The sequence below is a fragment of the Choristoneura fumiferana genome, chromosome 6 (assembly GCF_025370935.1).
Source record: "Choristoneura fumiferana chromosome 6, NRCan_CFum_1, whole genome shotgun sequence".
Classification (NCBI taxonomy): Eukaryota; Metazoa; Arthropoda; class Insecta; order Lepidoptera; family Tortricidae; genus Choristoneura; species Choristoneura fumiferana.
In genome coordinates, this window is record NC_133477.1 from 16,089,266 (window position 1) to 16,110,545 (window position 21,280).

General features: G+C 36.7%; 1 protein-coding gene across 3 annotated transcripts in view; it reads left to right on the plus strand.

Moving 5' to 3' along the window:
- ckn (CRK like proto-oncogene, adaptor protein) overlaps positions 1-21,280 on the plus strand; it is a 364,715-nt gene that overhangs the window by 63,781 nt on the left and 279,654 nt on the right. The window contains exon 1 of one of the 3 annotated variants that reach the window (XM_074089453.1): positions 12,357-12,419. The exons of the other annotated variants lie outside the window; for them this stretch is intronic. Coding sequence (XP_073945554.1) covers positions 12,365-12,419 — 55 coding nt within the window. The 5' untranslated portion in view covers positions 12,357-12,364. Of the gene's footprint in view, positions 1-12,356; positions 12,420-21,280 lie in introns of those variants that run through there. 3 annotated transcript variants of the gene reach the window in all.

Sequence of the window (21,280 nt, forward strand, 5' to 3'; positions counted from 1 at the left end):
CCCACTGTTGGACATAGGCCTCCCCGCCAAAGAAAATCTATTCATTTTTCTGAGTAAAAAAAATATATTTTATTTAGCCCCTTAGTTTGATTATCAGAAATTTTTGAGACGTATTTAGTCTTTTGTCAAAAAAAGACTGCGAAGACGAAGCGCGTCAAAGTTCGGGAGTGGGGGCCCGTGAGGTCACGCCGTGTTAAATGTGTCGTACGGCGTCACGTCACGCGGAGCTGACTGATGCCTACATCATTTTTTGGTTATCCAATGGTAGTTATGCGGATCTGCACTATTCCCTTCCCGACGATTTGTCAATTTCAATTAAAATAACCTAACCAACAAAAAGTTGGAAAACCCCGACTTTGCCACTTTAAAGTCCAATATTTCAAAAACGGCTGAACCGATTTTGATAAAACATGTCTAAGACCTAAAAAAGCTGCTTTCAAATAAAAAATACCGCATCCAAATTGGTCCACCGTTTAAGTGCTACGGTGCTGCAGACAGACACATAGCAGTAGAAACTTATAACAGTTCCTCTTTTTGCGTCGCATTTTAGCTGTTTAAAAATTTGTTTTTGTAGTACATACCTTCTACCTAAAGGTTACATTCTTGAACATATCAAAGTTTTAAGATACTTACCGCTTATAACTACATTTTGGTGCATCCATTCATCAAAACATTTGACAATGATGAATTGTTTTAAGATTTTCAATTGCTTTCTTCATTGGCATACCGCGTCGTTAGAAAGCTATTAGGTGATGTCAATATGGGCTACGAATATACGATTGAGTTTTGTTGATTATTATCTCAGATATGCTACAAAATGTAATAAAAAGTTTATGCTTGCTTGCAAATAAAATTTTATAGGTACTCTCTTTGCATCGCTATAATTAAATAAAATGATGTTATCATTTAATTTTCTCATTTTAGCTCAGCCTATACATTATACGTCCCACCGCGGGGCACATATTATATATTATATTAAGCATTTTTCCAGAATTGAATATTGTTTTAGAACTCCATTATTTGTGCCTTGCTCTTCCTTTGTAGGTCTAGTTGCCCTTCGGCAAAGGCCTCCTCTAGCTCCACTCATGTCTATTTCTCGCTATCCTACTCCAAGTTCTGCCAGCAACCCAACATATGTCATCGACCCATCTTTTTTGTGGACTACCCCTCTCTCGCGCGCCTTCTCCTGGGTACATATTGAGTGACATATTATATATGCTATATACCCAAAACAAAATAAGCACCTCGGAGTTTCATTGCTAAAACGAAAACTTTAATAAATATAATTCTTTAAAAAATATATTTTATTAATACACACAATACAAATACTTTTCATTGAAGTGGCCCTAGTTACTTATTATGTTGTGATTAGTAGGTATGTATTCCATACCGTCTACTAATTATGTAGAGAGGTTAACTTTGCGTCTATTTTCTTTAAAGAATCTTTGGAACTGCTTAACCGATTGTAAATATTTTTTAGTAATACAAAGTTAAAGTATCCCTAATATAACTTAGGGCATTTTATTCCGGAACAATGCACGTTACCGCAGGATCGAAAACGTATTTGAATGCAACAGCTGGTAATTTATAGCTTTCATAGAAAATACCTACTTTTGATAAGTGGTAGGTACACTCAAAGTGAGCGTGGGAAGAAAAACAGCGTATGTTTACTTACATCAATTTTCGAAGCATGCGTATGAATGTAAAAGGCTCATTACCCTACTCAGACATTTCCGTCCGTCTTCAGCCTACTTAGAACTTAGCACAAGTCTCCACTCAGAAAGAGAGAAAGCTTGGTTTGTATGTACACGAGAAGAAGAAGGGCAAGAAGTGCATGTCCAGGTTTCCTCCCATGTTTACTTTAACCGTAAAAGTCATGGTAAATTACGAAATGTAATTTTTCTTATTTCTTCTAAAGTGCTTAGAGATGCGAATGCGGGCCTGGGTTGCATCCAACCGAGGAATCAAAAACCTCATTTTAAAGCTAACCCTGTATCGCATAAAGTCTAGTAAGTTCATATTTTTACACTCAACTAACTCACGCTTTTATTACTCTCCAGGTTGGTCAAAGGAAATATCTAAATAATAAAAAAACTATTTCTTCTATCCTGTTGAAAGTAACAAATTAAGTAGAAAAATAAACGATTCCTCTCGCAAAGGCAGCTTCAGCTCCAAATGAAGGAGACGATAAACGGCAGGCCTTCGCGACGTTTGTTTTACCAGACATTACTCTGTGGGACTGCCCTGCGCATTAATTTTGTAAAACATTTCAGTTTAAGGTAGGTATATTAACATATAGGACAGCGCCATGGAAAAAAATGGTAGCTCAAATCAATACGTCAACAAAGTTGGCCCTTAAAATAGTGTTCACAAAGTTTACTCACAAAAATTATCGATTTTGCGGTACTAGTTTATTTTTTTTAAATAGTGACTATAGCTAATGCCTATCTCTAAAGCTAATGTCAGCATTTACGCTAGCGTTCTACTTGGCGAATTTTGGGCAATTCGATGTACTTACTAATGTTAATGTTTTACCAATTAAAAATAGCACTGTCAACTTGCAAAACGAGGTAACAATTATTTTTAAAAATACCTTTCTGCTTCTAACTCGTTGAAACCTCGTTAGGATACTGCCGTTGCTACCACATTATCCATGTATTCTAGGATTTGCTTGGTCATTGTCATTAAATAAATAACTAGTGACACATAATGAAAGTTAAAAATTCCAAAGTCGCACATTTATTGATAAATGATTCTATAAATTCTATAAAATGGATTAAATTGTGAAGGAATGACATTACAGGCAATGCGCAGACCAGTCTTTTAGCGCCTTTATGTACGTCTTGTTTAATTAAAACCAAGGAAGGCACAGCGCCATAAAGAATCCATCCTCCATTAGGTTCACTAAATTAAATTCTAAACACCGATTTCCCAGTAACACTTGGAGTACTCATAAAAGTTGACTTACCATCACACTCAAGAGACGTAATGTAGGGAATGGAAAACAAAAAGTTGCAAGAATATTCATGCCCGATTTTCACTGAAATTTTTGCCATTGATATTTGAGACCACAAAATTTACGATGGCAATGCGATTAATCATCTTGCATAAGTTAAAATAAAATGCGAAGCTCGGTTAGGTATACACTTATACAAGATATTACGATATTACACATGGTGGTAAGCGAAGTTTATTTTAAGAAATTTCTTTTAGGTAAGTAGGTACTTTAAACTTTACATTACAGTTTTTGAAATACCTAATCACGAATTTAATTTGTTTTTTGAGAGCTTGTAACGTGCGTCACGAAACATTAACTGGTTTAGTAAATCGTTAAAAACAAAAATAAATTAACTTCATACCTACTGTTTACGATATAAAACGTGCACAAAACAAATATTTATTCCTACTATTAGCCGTATCTTCACCATTAAAATAAAAGAATTTCTTCCAACCAGTTTTATTTTTCTGCAAATCCGCATCTGCATCAAAAAGTCACATGTGCACTTACTCCCCATGCACATACGTCTTTTTTAATGCACGCGGGCCCTCTTCGGCGAATCACGTACGGCGCGACTGCTTCCAAAAATGGTCTGTCCACCATCCAGTCCCTTGTGCATTTGCCAACTTAAGCTTACAGGTGGACAGAATTTTAACTAACGTGCCGACGTAGTTTGTCGCGGATATTGTGTGACAGTGGCGCCACTTGCGAGTGAAGTGTTAAGTTTGTCGTGCTGTACCTGTTCCCTTCGCGGTCATGGTTGCGCGTGCGGCAGTTCCGTGACAGTGGTTAGAAAAATGGTTGGCCGAGAATTCAGCATTTTTGTGTTAAAATGGACTTAGTTAAAAAAAAATAGTTAGTCAGTTTCATGAAGATACAGTACGGTGAGCCAGGACGCATAGGTAATGAAAATATGTATTTGATTTTATTAAATTTGTGTTTAAATATAAACTAAAATATTTGGACATTGCGAAAGTTTTAGACTGGTGTGTTTGTGTGAGTTTATTGTGTTATGTTAGACTCCATTGAGCTTGCACGTTTAAGTAAGCAGGTTAAAGATTACTTGGTAGTTTAAGAGTCTGAAGCTGTGTTGCATTGTGCTGTCCTGTCAGTAATTTCTTAAATAACACGACACATTTTCACGACCACCTAATTTATGACTTAGCCAACACGAGCGTATTAAATTAGAACCTTTTGAATCATTTTCAACCCTATATAGAGACGTTGTTTACATTGTCATTCATATGCGCGGGAATATTTCAAATGGTGCGTGTTTTGTTTTGCGAAAACACCTCAATGTTGTTGGTAGGGTTGTCACGCAATGTTTTCCCGCCAAAAATAACGGCTTAACGCGTCTGTCGCACATGATGTGCCTACAGAAGTAAAAGGGGGTATGTGCCTTAATATTGTATGGAGTTACGTCATTTTAGACTGGCAGAGTGTGTGACGTTGTCGTGACATTGCGCTCTTATAAAAATTTACGATCAGTTTCCCCGTGATACTGTTTTGGTACACATGAAGGGAATTTGTTAGTGTGTCCTACGGTGTGCCGGGAATCGGATTAAAATAATTTTATATAGAGCTATTCTTAGTTTATTTGAAAACTAAATTTATAATCAATACATGATAATGTTTAGAAATGCTGAAATGGGTTCAATTTATACCTAAGGAGTCAGAATCGCAATTAAACGTGACTAGTGAGTGCCAAATTTACATCATCATCTTCAGCCTATAGCAATCCACTGCTGGACATAGGCCTCCCCCAATGAGTGCCATTATGCCCTATCTCGGCTCAACGCATCCAGCATCTTCGCCAGATTGGCCAGCCTTTTCAACTTGCTAATTCTCTTAGCTATGTCGATGACTTAGTTCTGTATCAGATAGTCTCGTTGCAAGTCCCATTTTACATGAGAACTAATATTAGGTACTTACGTAAAGTACATATAGCATGAAAATGTCAAGCAGTTCTTTGTCTGTGACCTCATCAGGTTAAGTCACGAACATGAAAATCAGATAAACATACGAAAAACCTAATTAAGAATACTTCAGAAGCAGATTCGTTCGAAAAATCGTCCGTCTGGAATCTCGTTACATCTCTAGTGAATGGATCCATTGAATTGAATCTTTCGTTCAGCTTTGATTCAGAACAGATGAACCGATATCGATTGGGATGTCATTCGGTCACGTTGAATCGAATGGACTCGTTACGCGCGCTATTGGCTTTTAAAAGTAGGTATACTGTATTTGTGAACAAGTGAAATTGGGATTGACATATTCTACGTGTTTTAACCAGTAGATTCAGACACTGCATTCATGCTACTGTGCTGTAGTAATTGTCTAGTCTAGGGAATTGGGTAGTTGACATCAACATCATCATCATCCCAGCCTTTGTTCGTCCCACTGCAGGCCACATTTCTCCTCTCAGAATGACACTTCCGATCGCAGTTCCCATGCGTGCTTAGAGCGGATTGGGAATTTCACACACACCATTAAATTGATACGCGGGGTATACTGGTCTCCTCACGATTTCCTTCACCGAGCTCGTGGTTTTCGAATGTAATTTGGCACACGAATTTCGAAAAACTCAGTAATGACAGCCCGGGTTTGAATTCACGATCCCCTGCTTGAGGAGCCATAGGTCAAACCACTAGGCCTCAACACCATAAAATGACACCATTAAACGATAATTCCATAACTAAACTCTATTATAAAACCTTAATTAAATTGTTTCACGTTGTTACTCCGCCACCGACGTGTTTTAAGTATTTCTCTTATTAAAATCACCGGAAATACTTACTTCTTAAATCTATTAACATCAATTGATGTAGCTGGTGTTCTTAATTTGAATTTGACAGTTAAATAATTCATTGGCCTTTCCCGTCAAACACTATTCCGTTAAATCCGCCAAATACTTCAAACTATTATTACCTATAGTTTGACTTAAGAGTAAAAAGTTACCACTAGAATAACAATTCACGTTTCTGAAAGGTAAGTTTAAGTTTTCTATAGGTACTAAAAGATTTCATAATCTTTTGAAAGTTTCAAAAATTAAGGGAGTTCTCTTACAGATTCTTATTCACTCTTTTTGCATGGGGGCTTAAAAATCGCTAATATTGACGTAAAATCTACGAGTTACGAGGAATTCCCCGTAGGTATTTCCACTTCAATAATTAATGTAGGGCGACCATGTATCCAATAGTTATTGGTTTTAATAAGATAATTAAAGTAATGTAATGCATTGTTTACATGAGCTAATTGCGTCAAACCTCGCCTGTTGAATTCAATTTTAGCTGGTTATTAATATTTTTCAACTCCTCAGTTATCACAAGGTTATTACGTAGACTTCGATGTACATCTACCTGGCACGTAAGTAAAATTAGGGCAGTGGCGCTATTACATACACAAATGTTTACTCAATACGAACAATTACGATGGTATCTGATGCCGACTGTACCGGCGTCATGCCCTGACCCGCATACACCAATTAACGTTCAATAAAACTTCGATACGCGGCCAGTGCTGCTCAAACTCAAACCTAAAAACCCTAACCAACTTAGAAAGCTTGAAAATCCCCGACATTGTAATTTCAAACTTTAATAGCTCAAAAAACGGGTTTTAATGAAACATTGCTAAGAACCAACGCAAGGAAACTCGCTGTTACTTAAAAAAACCGCATCGAAATCGGTCAATCCGTTTGCGAGCTACGAGGCCATAGACAAACAGACTGGCGTCAAACTTGTAACAACCCCTTTGCGTCGGGGGTTAAAAAAAATAAAATGATCCAAAGCAAAACGACGCATGCAGAAAATAGTGCACTGACAATGATTAAACCTTTCTATGGTTCGCTAATTTACTGCTTTCCTGTTTGACATGTGAGTGAAGTTCAAAAAATTGGACGATATTAACTGTTAGTTAACCATAAGAACATCTCGGGAATTCAGTTGTGACACGAACAATATTCATACAGCTATATGTTTAGCTATAAGTTTATTGTGTCGGTCGGTTAAATAAACAACTTCTTTGAACTTACCCATTTTGCAAAAGCTACGATGCCTACGATACTTGAACATGCCGCCTAGCTCCCGACTGCTCAAAGTTTGAGCCCCACTGCCCCGGTGCACGAGCAACAAACGATCTCGATGATTGATCGGCGCTTGCGCAGCGAACGGCGGCGCATCACGCGAACGAACAATTGAAAAGCGCGGCCCATCCTTCAAACGTCTGCTTCTGGTTTTGGGTTTGAAATTTCTATATTAAGAGGAATGAACTTACGAGTATATAATCGTCTACATGGGAGCGCCAAATTTCGCATACTCTTCGCTAGTCATACCGTAATTTTAGTCCGAATCATAGTTTGTCGTACTTTTTTCCCCACTGAAACATTGCATTTTTCTGAAATTTTTAAATGGTCATCCTATAGAAAACTATACGAGTAGGTAAGGTTAGGTTTGTTTTATAACAATTCTGAACAATTATTTGATTCAGAGAAAAAAAATTATGACAAACGATCATTCTGACAAACATATACATTCGGACTTCCAATAAGTATGCGAGTCGATATGGACCCCGTCTATATAAATGCAGATGAACTGGTTAAATAACAACCGCGCTGCGCTCTAGTATATATACGTAGAGTATGAGAAACATGTAGAGTGTGAGAAACATGGAAATTAGAAAAAAAAATAGGTTTCCTTGTCTGTCACACAGTAACGAATCTATATATTTTTAACGGCTATCATAACTTTTACACAAACTTAATTTTTTTTTTCAAACCATTAGATTTTCACAACGGCAACTTTTCAAAAACGTTCCCATTCGCCTCAATTCGAGCAATAAACTATTCGATTTATCTCCTCGACGCGTACCCTTTATTTAGTTAAATGGCGGTAGTTTCCAAGAAACTATTTACTGAGTACGGTCAAAGGACGCCCGGGAAACTTCGCCGACAGGAAAAGGGGGGGTTCCTTGCCCGTTATTAACTTCGATTATGTTCCAAACTTGAATTCGGAATATTAATTTGCGTGGGTTATTTGAATATGGAATTGTGAATTTTGTGGCCAGTTATTGTTGGCTGGATGATTAAATTCGTTGTAGCTCGTGTGTACTGGCTTTATCCTTGTTGGTGGGTGGGGTGGCAAGCTGGATATAATTACAAGGTTCTGAATTGGTGGGAGGTAGCAAAGTTTGTGACCACAGATATAGGAATACTTCAAGAACTGTTTTCGTAGTTATATGGCGTGGCGTCCTAGTTTCAGTTCAAACCGGGAACACGAACAAGTACTTTATAATAATTATGTTATGTTACTTACCTAGATTAAATTTTAGTCCATAATGAACACCGATGTTAACATACGAAACTAAGATATGACTTAGTGAGATACAAGTAATGTAACTTTGTTAATATGCTTCGGAAATATTTACTTTCTAATACCTAGTGTTTATTATAAAATCATAGTAATTATGAAGTACTTAAGCATGAAATAAAATTAGGTATATTAATTGGTAAATAGATGCGGCTTATGTAATATTTGACAGAAGAACAAAGAAGATTAATTGATTTCTCTTTATACGTTCGTGACCGCGGTAAAATGTTGCTGGCAGGTTAGAATTCTAGTCATTTAAAAAAAGGCAAAACTGCCAAAGGGAGTGTAAAACTAAAACCGGCCAAGAGCGTGTCGGACACGCCTAAAATAGGGTTCCGTGGCCATTACGGAAAAAATAAGTAATATTTTTCTATGTATTTCGTATTATATACGGAATCTTCCAAGTTTAGGTATATTTTATACCTTAGGCTGCTATTTACTCTTAAACTACTAATAATTGTCAAGCAAACTTAGCCGTTATAGTTTTCCTAGAAAGTTTGAAATACTTACTACCATTCAGAATTTTTTCAAATTTTTCCACCCACCAGTTTTGATTTTAGAAGGGGGGGGCCGCTCGATTTTAATGAAACTGCACTTTAAAGTTGAATATTTTGCAAACATATCACTGAATCGAAAAATCGTTTTAGCAACCCCCTAATGGTTTTAAAAGAACTATCCAACGATATCCCACACTACAAGGTTGGATGAGAAAAAAAAATCAACCCCACTTCACGTCTATGGGAGATACTCTAAAAAATTTTTTTATTTTTATTGTACCATTTTGTCGGCATAGTTTACATATATATTCGTACAAAATAAAGCTTTCTAGCATTGATAGTCCCTGACCTGAGCAAGGCCGCGGACGGACAGATAGACAGACAGACATGGCGAAACTATAAGGGTTCCGTTTTTGCCATTTTGGCTACGGAACCCTAAAAATGTTACGCGAGCCGAAAACTTGACCGCGGATATGGCTAAAAAGCTATAAGTATATTAATTTTCCAAAGAAATAGGAGAGAAAAAAAAATAGCGACATAGACACATTTCTATTCAGAACCGTCCTTATCAAAGACTACAGTATATATAGGGAGACCTTATATCTGAATGCAGAAACTCTGTACTCGTCTGATGTTATGACACATACATTTGTTATCGTCTACGTTTCAACAAGTCAAACTCTTTCTTTATTGCAGCTGGTTCTACTAAGCCAAATTTGCAATGAGGGCTATCGCGTATGAATTCGCCGCTAGAGGCGCTAGTGCAGCGTGAGGTCTCCGAAATGTCAAATCTCATAGTTTTTGGGTGAGCTACGCGGGTTTATTTATAATTAGAATAATTTTGTGATTTTTTTGCGTTACCTGAAATTAATTATGGTAATTATGCGTTACGGGGCAATGAATGCCTGTGTTTTGAGACAGTTTTGTCTTTCGGAATGGGACTACGCAACACTGTGGTTGCTCGATATTTTTATGGTACGGTTTTAAGGTGTATTAAATATGATTTTAATCTAAACTTTGTTTTCACGCCCGTAATAACAGACTTTGAAAGCCACACTTAAAAACCTCACGCAACAGTAGCGCCATCTAGAAAGACAAAAAATGATAGCCCTCATTATACACATATGATTTTTCCTTTTCCTAAATCTACTGCACTTTATTTATTAGGCCTTTAACTGTCCTACACTACCTGTATATTTATAAAACAAGGCTTCGTTATTAGTTGGCATGGTCTAGATAGCAAGCAGTGAGTATACAAGTGAGCTCCTTTTCAGGAAGTTAATAAAGAACCGCTAGCGTGGCCGGTGGACAAAAGGTTTATGTGCAACGGGCCTTATTGTTCGGTGTGGCTGCTGCAAAAAATGCAACGTAGAAATAAGAATAAGAAATGCAGGGTAAAGCTGAAAAAAATTACAAGAGTATTGTTATTTTCTAGGTTATCGTGTTCTACTTTCTGCGCAATTATAACGCAGGATAATGAGATACACTTAACCCGTAAGTTACGCCTTTACCTTCATGAGCATTTTACATCAGATGTCATATGGTCAATCGCTCGCCAGTTTATCATACCTATTTACAATTTTACATTAGGTATTATAAGGTTTGCGTTATAGCCAACTATTAATCCTACATTTTATAGTTATCTATCAGACACCACTCATAGTAACTATAAATTGAAAAAGTAAGTCGTATATAGGTGCTACTTATTTGTTTAGTTAATTCCAATATATTTCGGGTTTATAATGTTATTTATTTTCCATACCTATTGAATTTGTTTCTAAATCTAGGTCAAAGTATTTCCACTAAATCTTAAAGGGACAATATTATGAAAACCCTATAGCAAACGTATTTTACGGAGCCCATTATGAAGTGATATATTTTGTATAATAGTTTCCGCTATCCAGTGTTGCCAGCAATTTTCCCGCCATTTCAAGTGTCGTTGACTTAATTTATTTTCCCGAAGGATTCTCTGTGGATTTGGGATTCAAAGGGGCTGGGTTAATGGCAACCCTTTATGCGGGGAAAAAAATCTTTTGAAAAATATTTATGGTTAATAGATAGTGTAGTCTGTTAAAAGCAAAATATACTTTATGGTTTTTTTATTAGGTACCTAAGTCAAAATAAAATAAAGATTATGCATGGCGTATTTTCGAAATTGTATATTATTGATATTATTATTATGGTGATAAATTTATACCAGGACACAGATTTTCATCCGGGCTTAAGACCAGCAAAGACATGCATCTAGCATGCATCTCACTATACTACGCTGCGAAAATTTTTAAGGCGGTTTGTTTGTTACCTAATCACGTCTAAACCGCTGAACTGATTTAGATGAAATTCGGTATACAGATGGTTTGAGTCCCGGGAAGGACAGAATAGTTTTACTCCCGGAAAAATGCGTAGTTCCTGCGAGATAACGATAAACGAATCCTACGCGCACGGAGTCGTGGGCAATAGCTAGTTATATAATAAGAATAACATACTCATTCCTGTTTCATAGCTTTAGTTTCGAATAAACATTGCCGTATTTAGTCAAATTTACTATCGGATTACGTTTCACAGAATACATAGATCACAAAGAAGCCATTTCAATTTGTATTTCGAACTAGTAGTAGCTTGGAGTGAACAATTCTGTTGGTTAAAGCGCGAGCTAAACGTGAGTTTCAATCTTCGAAAGATTTATCTAGCAGTTAACATATAAATACAAACTTTGCCATGCCAATTTTTTGTAGGTAAACCTCTGTGATTCTCAACTCTGGCATCCAAATTTCAAGCTTCTAGCTCCAGTCGTTTTGAAATTTGGTATACCTAAGTAGGTACTGTAAGTTGGATGGCAATGCAAGTACATTCAACAAAAAACAGTCAACATAAAAACTTGTATTAAGATGATTTTATTAATAGAAACCTTTTTTTTTTTAATTGTACTGTACTCGCAATATTAAGTGAAAACAATTCCAATCCTTATCAATGCAATGCTAGCTTATAAATAGATACCTGTCTAATCGAGTACATAATAAATATATAATTTTACATCATTATGTCTAAAAGAAATATGATCCGGTAGGTACGATACCTACCAATATTTCTTTGTCAATATGACTATTTTTCGTGTTTGCATTTGTTGTAGCTGGATCAACACTCAAGTTCACTCAACTGACCGAACAGTTGTTAATGAGGCACAACATTTCCTTTCGTATGTAATGCTACCTCTGTTTATTTAAGCTATGCATTAGGGTTAAGTTTCATTCCAACATTACTGTTGATTAGGTATTTATAAGCCGATTGAAAAATGATACTTTTAATGCGGTCTAATAGCCGAGAACACGACAGCGTTATTTACGGCGTGTTATGACTGTTACTAGATGGTTTTTTGTAATAAACTACACATAAACTTATTTAATTTTACCTTTAATGTGTGAACATGTCTTTAACATTTTTTAAACTTACCATAAGTGTGTGAACTCGTCTTAACGACTTTTTTTTGTTGCAGGTTGGTACAGCTGATGAAATATGAAAGTTGTATAAAAACTGGCTGGATACAAAAACACCAAAGCGCAGGTATTCTTAAAAAGTTATTGGAGCATGGCATCAGTGTCTATTCGTTCGCAGACGGTTTTTTGTCGACTCAAGGACGGAATTCAAATAAATGATCGATTGGATGTTTCAGGGCGTAAAAAATACACAATCGAATGAAGAAATAGGTACTGAATAGTAGATTATTGTCGTGGCCTGGAACTAGGCAATTGCTGGCTGAGTATGAGTATTAAACGGACGAGCTTGCGAGTCCGTTTAACTAATACGAAGCCAGCAATTGCTATTCCAGCCGAGACTAATATAAAGCTTTTCTCAAAAATGGTGAATAATTCTGAAATAGAATAAACTATTTCTCAAAATATATTATAAAATTTAATTTTATTCCAATATTTTTCTTATGCTTTCCCGCCTTTTTTCATTAAAAATAAACTGCAGACCCAATAGAAAAAGTCCGGAGTTCCAACAAAATATCTGATACCGGCCATTAGACTTGGCTGTATACGACTTGTGCCAACATTTCCATGGCCTTTTTAACTTTTAAAAAAAATGTGACTGATTGCAGGCGCGCTAATTCATTATTGTCGAGCTAGCGCGTCTGCAATCTTTTTAACTTTTTAATTTTTCGCTGACCATAAACTATGCACTTCACCTTCTGATATGTAAAGAATAATGTCAACTTTTACGGACATTTTTGAGAAAAACACATTAATACTTTATTCTTCTACATTATTTTATTTCGTATTTATTGCTTTTCAAAGATGATTTATAAATGTGCGTGTGTAACTAAAAAGGAGGTGGTAATATTTGGCTACAGGACTGTCTCATTTGGTTACTTGATGTAATGATGTACACAAAGTAAACTAAGTATAATGTAATTTTTGAAAATTTCCACGCGAAATCCCTTTATTTCAATTTAACTGCCAGATCTAATGGTTAAATAAGGCTTATTATTCATATTTTCCGAGCGCATCTCAACCTGTTAGTGTGAGCCGGGACTTGCAGCGGACGTGCGAGAGCTTATTAGGGTGGTGGGCGACACTAAGCATGGATTACTACATCTTTGCTTAGCAGTTTTAATGGAGTGAATACAGAAATATAATTTGTAGTTAAATGCATCAGGAATTATATGAAATTAGAATTAAACTAACCGTTTCATACAATCAACGGCCAGTTTCCATCCCCGCAACGTCAACCGATACCTACACAATTTCTCTTTACAAATTCAAACTTCTTTGATGGGTCTTTCAACAGTGTGATTTTGTTGTTTGCTGTAGAATTTTTTGTTTTAAACTATTATTAATAGAAAATAAAGATTTAAGTTTATATTCTACGTGGGTAATTTAGATTGTTGTTTATGCCCGTAGATTATTATTACTTTGTCATAAATTGACGAATTAGTAATCAACATTTTTTATTACTGCAGACGAAATAAAATACCATTTTTTATTTCTTTAAGTTATCTGGGATGAAGTAGTTTACATTTTCGAGATGGCCAATGCATGTGACGTCACTCCATTAGGGTTTACAAAATGCGTCAATTGACGCCGGACACGGCGGGTCGTGTTTGACAGCGGTACCTACTCTAAGTCCTAATCTTTACATCTGTCTGTCTTGCTCGCTCTAGTTATTTATTTTCTCTGTCGTTTTGGTTTTGTATTTGCTAACTTCTGCCTGCGAATTCTTCATCGTATACAACAGGGCGGTGTGGAGGGAAAGTAGCCTTAATAATTGTGAATAAGTAGAAAATTTGCAGAAAGAAGATATAATTTTGATTTTGATAACAACATAAACTGTATTCAAAGAGTTTTGAACAATCCTCTGCCTAAGCCGAGATTCGAACTTCGAAGTTCGAACCCACTCAATGGTAAAAAAAAACACCTGTAAAGGCTGTATTCATTTTCCTGATATTACAAATGCAAAATTTCATGGTGATTTCTTTTATGTCATTGGAAAAAATTGTCTATGTTATTGAAAAAAAGAAACAAAAACCTTGCGATTAAGCCTTTTGATTGGCATACGGGTGTTATTGGGATGAGGAGGCCTATGTCCAACAGTGGACGTCCTACGGCTGATATGATGATGATGATGACGAGTGTTTTCTTTACCATTTAGCCCAGTGCCCAATCATAAAGAACCTTAGTAAATAGTGACCTCTAATTACCATTTAGATCTCATAACTATTAACATTCCTGACCCAAGCCAAATCTGGGGTTCAACGGTCAATCCTAAACTATCTACCAGCGGAAATTTCGACACGAGCATATTCACGAGCAAGTCATTTAGGTTTCCTCTATAAGTCCTTCCCGTTATAGTCCACTTTTGACAGTGGCAACTATACCCTGTATTTTACCAAGTTAAGGTTTGCTTTTGGTTGCTAGTATGGTGAAATAATGTCCGTGACCCTAGGTCAATGCGTACCCATTGACTAGCGGATGTGTCAAGTAGGGGGGGCGATGTTCGCACGGAGATTGAAGCATGCCCTTCATGTATCTGTTAGCGCAAGGAAGTAGTCATTTGTTTTTATTTCGGTACTCATTTTAACACCCCTAAGGATGGGTCTACATTTGTGTCGTTTAAGCGTATCGTAATGAGTGTCGCCTAGCACCGACAAATGCTTGTTATTTTGAACACATAAGATGCGCGATCATTCATGCATCATGCCGTGTCTGATTTAAAGAGAACGGTAATCTGAAATAACATGTCACGTGACTGAACAGGGATGTGCGAGGATGTGTTGCGAGGATTTTAACGTATGTATTTCTCATAAACTAATAGAAACACTTCATTTACCTACCCTCGTTCCGCTGAGCTGTTTCCTGTAAAGCTGCGCTAAGCGAGGACAGGTAAATAAAGCGTTTCTATTGGTTCATGACAAACACATTCGTCCTAACGCATCCTTGCACACCTCTGGTGAAAATGCAGCCTTAAGGTTTTCATCTGAATTTTTGATTGAAGATTTATCCCGCTTTTGTCATTTAAATATAATAATGTCTAGTAAAACTAACCCCATCACCTGCTAAAATATTAGGGATTGCACTTTTCATCAAGTAAAGGGTTAATCACGGATCATCATCATCATCATCATCATCAGCCTACAGCTGCTGGACATAACCCTTTTCCATGGCGCGCCACAACACTCTGTCTTCAGCCCCTCGCATCCATCCGCCGCCAGCGATCCTCTTAAGGTCATCCGTCCACCGTGCCTTAGGACGCCCTACACTACGTTTTCCCGTCCGTGGTCTCCATTCGAGGACTCGTCTGCTCACGGATCATTTTTACATAAAAAAATTACAGGCACCTTGTAGTATCTTCCACAAGCATGTTAACCCGACAAGTTAAGTAAAATGTTATGAAAAAAAAACCAATAGGTACACGTGCGTTTTGAATTATGCGCTTAAACGCAAGTTTTGTAATTAATTTTTATTTATTATATTTACATAGACTCTTAGACACGTTTTGGACATAAACGGAAAATAATCAAGTAAAATTAAACATGACAGACGTAGACCACAACTCAATCTTTACGACTGTTTGTATACTGTACGAGTGTAATTTATTCCCAACTAACTGTCAGATCGTATCATTTTAGTAGGTATATAGAATTATTTACTACCATCTCTTTGACAGCCGCCATATAACCTTATATTCACAATTATGTGTTAATCGCACATTATTCTTAGCACGAATAACAAATCATCTATATAAAGGCATAAGTTTATTTAAACTGATAACTGAAATAGAAGATTTATAGTAAAAGCAACTGTACGTGCTTTAAGTTAAGTTTTTAATGGCAGTATACAGTTGTGGTTGTTTAGGCATTTGCAAGCTTCATTCTCGGCTGTATGAACAATGAAAGCATCTATGGCAAATGCCCTTTTACGTCAAGCTGATATGCAGTCGTAGTAAAGCGTTTTATTATGAGTACCAAGCCCAGTTGGTGTAAATATTTTGCCATAAATTTTGAATTCTATAAGAAGTATCAAAAATGTTATAAGATTAATAAGTTATAGAATAATAATATAATTAATAGGATATGTCGATTTTAGTACACGTTTGTGCTAAAAAAATATCTTCTGTCCAAATTTCACAGTTGGCAATTTCCGATGTATACCAATAAATCAATCAAGACGACCAATTGAATAGATGAATTCTTAATAAATTGAAATGCATTCTTCAAGCGATAGACATAATATACCTACATATCCAAAATGTATACTGCTGAAATTTTGATCGAAAACGAACGTGAAAAAAGGTTATGTCCGGTTGTTCTAAATTTTATTCTTCTTACTTTAAAATGTTTAGGTTTGTTCTTATTTCCGTGTCCTGAGTTTTTTTCACTAAGTACTCATAGTCGGAGCACGAATTTTTGCTGACTTATAGTTAATTTAAGCTAATGAAAATATTTCGTGTTTTATCTTATTATTGTTTTTATAATCCAATGAAATTAATTCAGATTTGTCTAACAAATCAATCAAAGCTTTCAATATACAACAAAAAAAGAGAAATCATAAAACAAATCCGATCCTTATATGGCAACCGTTCAGCACAAACCGGGTAGCCGCAAAAGCTATATCTACAACTATCTACAGACAGTTTTAAATAGAAAAGTACAGTGAGAAGCAGAGACAATGCGTTACATTGAATTACTCGATTAAGTAACGGATAATTGTCCGACAGTTTTGATACGAGTGTATCCGAAATTCCTAGATGCAGTGTCTTGATTTAATTATGTATGTACTTGAGTTTACCCGCGCACGCGTAAACTATTCAATGTGGTAATTGCAATTGAAATTCCGGGCTGGGAATAAATTGATATCATGGTCTTCATTTTTGGTTTTAGTTGCAATTAGGATAATCCGGGATTTAAAATAAAGTACCCCTGGGAATCCACAAAATTTATATCATGGTCTTCATTGAGGTTGTGTTAAGAACAAATGTCCAAAATTTCAAGACTAAACGCAGCGGTTGAAATTTCTAGATTGTATCCCTATCCCGTGGGAATATCGGGATAAAAAGTGGCCTATGTCTTGTTCTATTCTCTCTTTCATCTAAATTCGTTTTGCCGTTTCAGCGTGAAGGAGTAACAAACATACTCACTCACTTACAAACTTTCGCATTTATAATATTAGTAGGATTTATTGTAATCGCTATTATTATTTCTGGGGGTATACGGGAGCAAAAGCATAACGATTAGTTCTTTTTCAAGCGACACCATACTATCAGTAACTACTTTTTCCACCACTTTGTCATCACTTCTAACGTAAATTTATATTTTGAAATCCAAAAATCTAATACCCAGAAAGAAGATTCAATTTGAATTGAAATCTAACCAATCGCGTTACTTACATTTCCCAAAGAAAACCGAATTGCATTCGGCTGTACTCGGGCCGCTTTTGCCGACGGCGATACAAGCCCCTGACCCGGACGTGCTCGCCATAGAGAGTAGCCTCTGTCCACAAATGGGCTCTGACAGTCTCCTTAGTAAATTCTATTTCAAATCCACCCTTTTCTTTTTAACAAGCGACTTTAGTCTTTGTTGGTGAGAGACGGAAGCTGTTTCAAGTGTTACCTCAAAAGGATGATTGGTGATAGTTGATTATTTCTTTGGTCACACCTGGTCACACCTTAGGATATAGTAAGATAGTAAGCTCTGAATATGGTTGATGTGTGTACATACGTGTACAAGAGAGACGATTGGAATTTCAGGGTCTACACATGTTTGTATTTGTACCCTGTAGGTTTAAGGTGTTAATGAAAATAAGTTTTGGGTCATGGCTAGACCATGATCCAGAGATGGAAGTAGATACCTTCACTTATTATGTTAATTTTGAATATTATTTTTAATCTGGGATTGCAAACTAGTGGCGTGCCGTCAGATATTTCCGTGGTAAAGCTGAAGTCAAAAGCGCTAACATCCTTCATAAATAAATACTGTATGTCCTGTTCTTCTATTTTGTAAATATTGGGCAAGACAGTGGGAACAGGGTTCTATGGATGCTTCGCCAGCTGTTACATAATTCCCCCTAAAATTGCATAGTCAAATTCTATTTTTTTTTGTGTAGCGTAAACAATGAATGTTTCCATGCTTCTTTCGATGTTTAAACGGTACCTGTCAAAGATGTGTCTTTATCTTGAATCAAATATGTCAATAAAACAACTTTACAGGGTTCAATCAAGCCACAGAATAAATGATAGTAAGGTCAAGTTAACCCAACTATCGGCTTTAGGTAGCAATCTAGCAGTAGCCAGCTTATTACAGTAGGTATTTCCACTTCTAATCATACAATTCCTCCGCGCTCAGTTTTTCGACCTCCTTCAGTGCTAATAAAGTGATAAAAGGGTCATAAAAGTTGGTGCTCTCAAGCAATAAATGTCAAATGTTTGTGGAGAGCATTCTCTTATCGAGATGTTTAGTGTCTGACACACATTCGGGACAGCTTACTTATACACTTTATTTCATTTATGTAGTCATTGGCACTGTTTTCATTTGACTTAAAAAATTGTTAAACTATACAAGTACATTGCAAAATAAAAGAAGTAAGAAACTTAACTAAACTTCGACAAAATGTTTATACCTAAATGTCGCCTAGATTTATGCCATTGGTCAGGGTCTCAGGGTTCCCTTAAAGCTGGCCGCGTTGTCTCATATCGAGGGTATTCTGGCAGAACCGGATAAGTGCATAATATTTATTTTTATACGGTTTTGCTAGATAAATAAAGCAGAAAAAAATGAGTATGCCTATGTATGTAACTTTAAAAAAAATGCACTTATTCTGTTTTGCCAAAATAAAATACCCTATATATAAAAAAGAATATAAGGGCCACTTGAATTTCACTGGTAAAATGAAATTTGAATTTGTTGAAAGTACTTGAATTATGTTGTATGAAAAAATCATTTTTAGACAATGGTATTTATAAAATCATTTTTATTAGCATTTTCGTTTCACCCATAAAATTCATTTGGCCCCTATTTTCTTTTGAGCAGTATATATATAGCAATGTCAATACTTGGAAAGAGCTAGCCTTTGGTCTTTTATAAAATTGTGAGCACCTACTTTCCAATATTAAAAAAATATATATTCGGGTCCCCACAGCAAGAGCCGCAAATGAGCGACCATTGGTTAGGTTGGTTCAAAAACATATGTATGTATTTAGTATATTAGTTCAGTTAGTAGTCAATATATTCTTGGTATCATAACGACCTGTGCTAGCAGTCGGACGCTTGCTTTCACCACGCATCATACAGCTTAGTCACGATCTGTCATTTTATCATTTTCTGCTCTAGGATAGGGCGTAAGGTTTGTCGCCACTTATTAGATTTGGAGATCTGCTAAAACTAGAACTCAAAAATAACTTTTTTTTGTAATATAAGTATATACTGTTAGGATATTAGTTTTAAATACTCTAGTAAGTCGGATGGACAGCGTTCGGGAAATTACTAGATGTCTTCTCGATCAAATTCCGCAGTGCCTGAAGACTAGATTCTTCGACCAATGTGTGTTGCCAGTGATGACCTATGGCTCTGAGCTGAGACGTGGTCCTTGACTGTTGGTCTCTTGGAAAGGCTCAGAGTCGCGTAACGAGCGATGGATAGAGCTAAGCTCGGAATTTCTTTGCGCAATAGAATCCGAATACGGACATTGGCTGAAGAACTAAAGTCATCGACATACATGAAGAATATGCATGTTGAAGTGGCATGGGCGGGCCACATCGCTCGAAGAACAGATAACCGTTGAGAGACAAAAGTCCTCGAGTGGGGAACTTGAACCGGAACACGAAGCGTATACAGGTCTCCCACTGGATGGACTGTACCAACTAATATTATAAATGCGAAAGGTCTGTTTGTTTGTTACCCCTTCGCGTCTAAGCCGCTGAACAGATTTGAGCAGGACATAGGATGGTTTTATCCCGGAAAATTGCATAGTTCCCGCGGGATAGCGATAAATGAATCCTACACCGACAGAGTCGCAGGCAACGGGCTAGTGCTTCAATAAATTAGAATGTTTGTGTTGTATTTTTGAAGTATTGCGTATCAGTTTTACTGTTTGATGTTTTTTTAATGGTTCTGATGTCCTACGCGTCAGCTCATCCATTGCACCGATCTACGAGAAGCAAGGATAATTTCCGATTGGCTCCGCGCTTTCACCGGCATGTGATGCTCGTGCGATGCGCAGGATTCGCCGCGCTCACTGATTTGACATTTCCCTGTTAGGATGGGTTTAATACACGGTGGATTTTGTAATGATCCTGTCCTATTGTAGGTAGGCACAAGATTTGAAGACGAGCAGACAAGAAAATCGTTGAGTATTTAAAAGTCTATAGAATTTAACTATTAAGGCTACATGATGGTTTTTGTATAAGAAAAATTTGCTCCCAAGAGCTAACCCTGATTGTAAAGAGACCCTTTCATTACTGGATAGTCCGTTTCCATTCTTATAGATAAATTATTTTCTTTGTACTTCAATACTGTCATTATCATCATCATATACCTATAGACCTCTAGTTGCTTCGGTTGGAAGCGGCCTGCATTCATCGTGTACCCGCGGCTTTAGCCAGGTCATCCGTCCATCTCGTTGGTGGGCGTCCTACGCTGCGCTAGCCGATCTGCCGTCTCCATTCGAGAAGTTTTCTACTTCAACGGCCATCTGTTCTCCGTACTATATAACCTGGCCATTGCTACTTTAACGCGCTAAGTCAGTGATTCTTGTTCTTCTACCGTTTCTCCTCATTTCTGCTGCGATCCCGTATAGAAATCCCGAGCATAGTTAAGCTAAGTAACTCTGAGCCTATTCATAATGCCTACAGTGAAGCATCACATCTGGAATCCAATACTGTAAAAGCTGTATGTACTCACGAAAATCTCACCAATTTAAATCGCCGCCTAC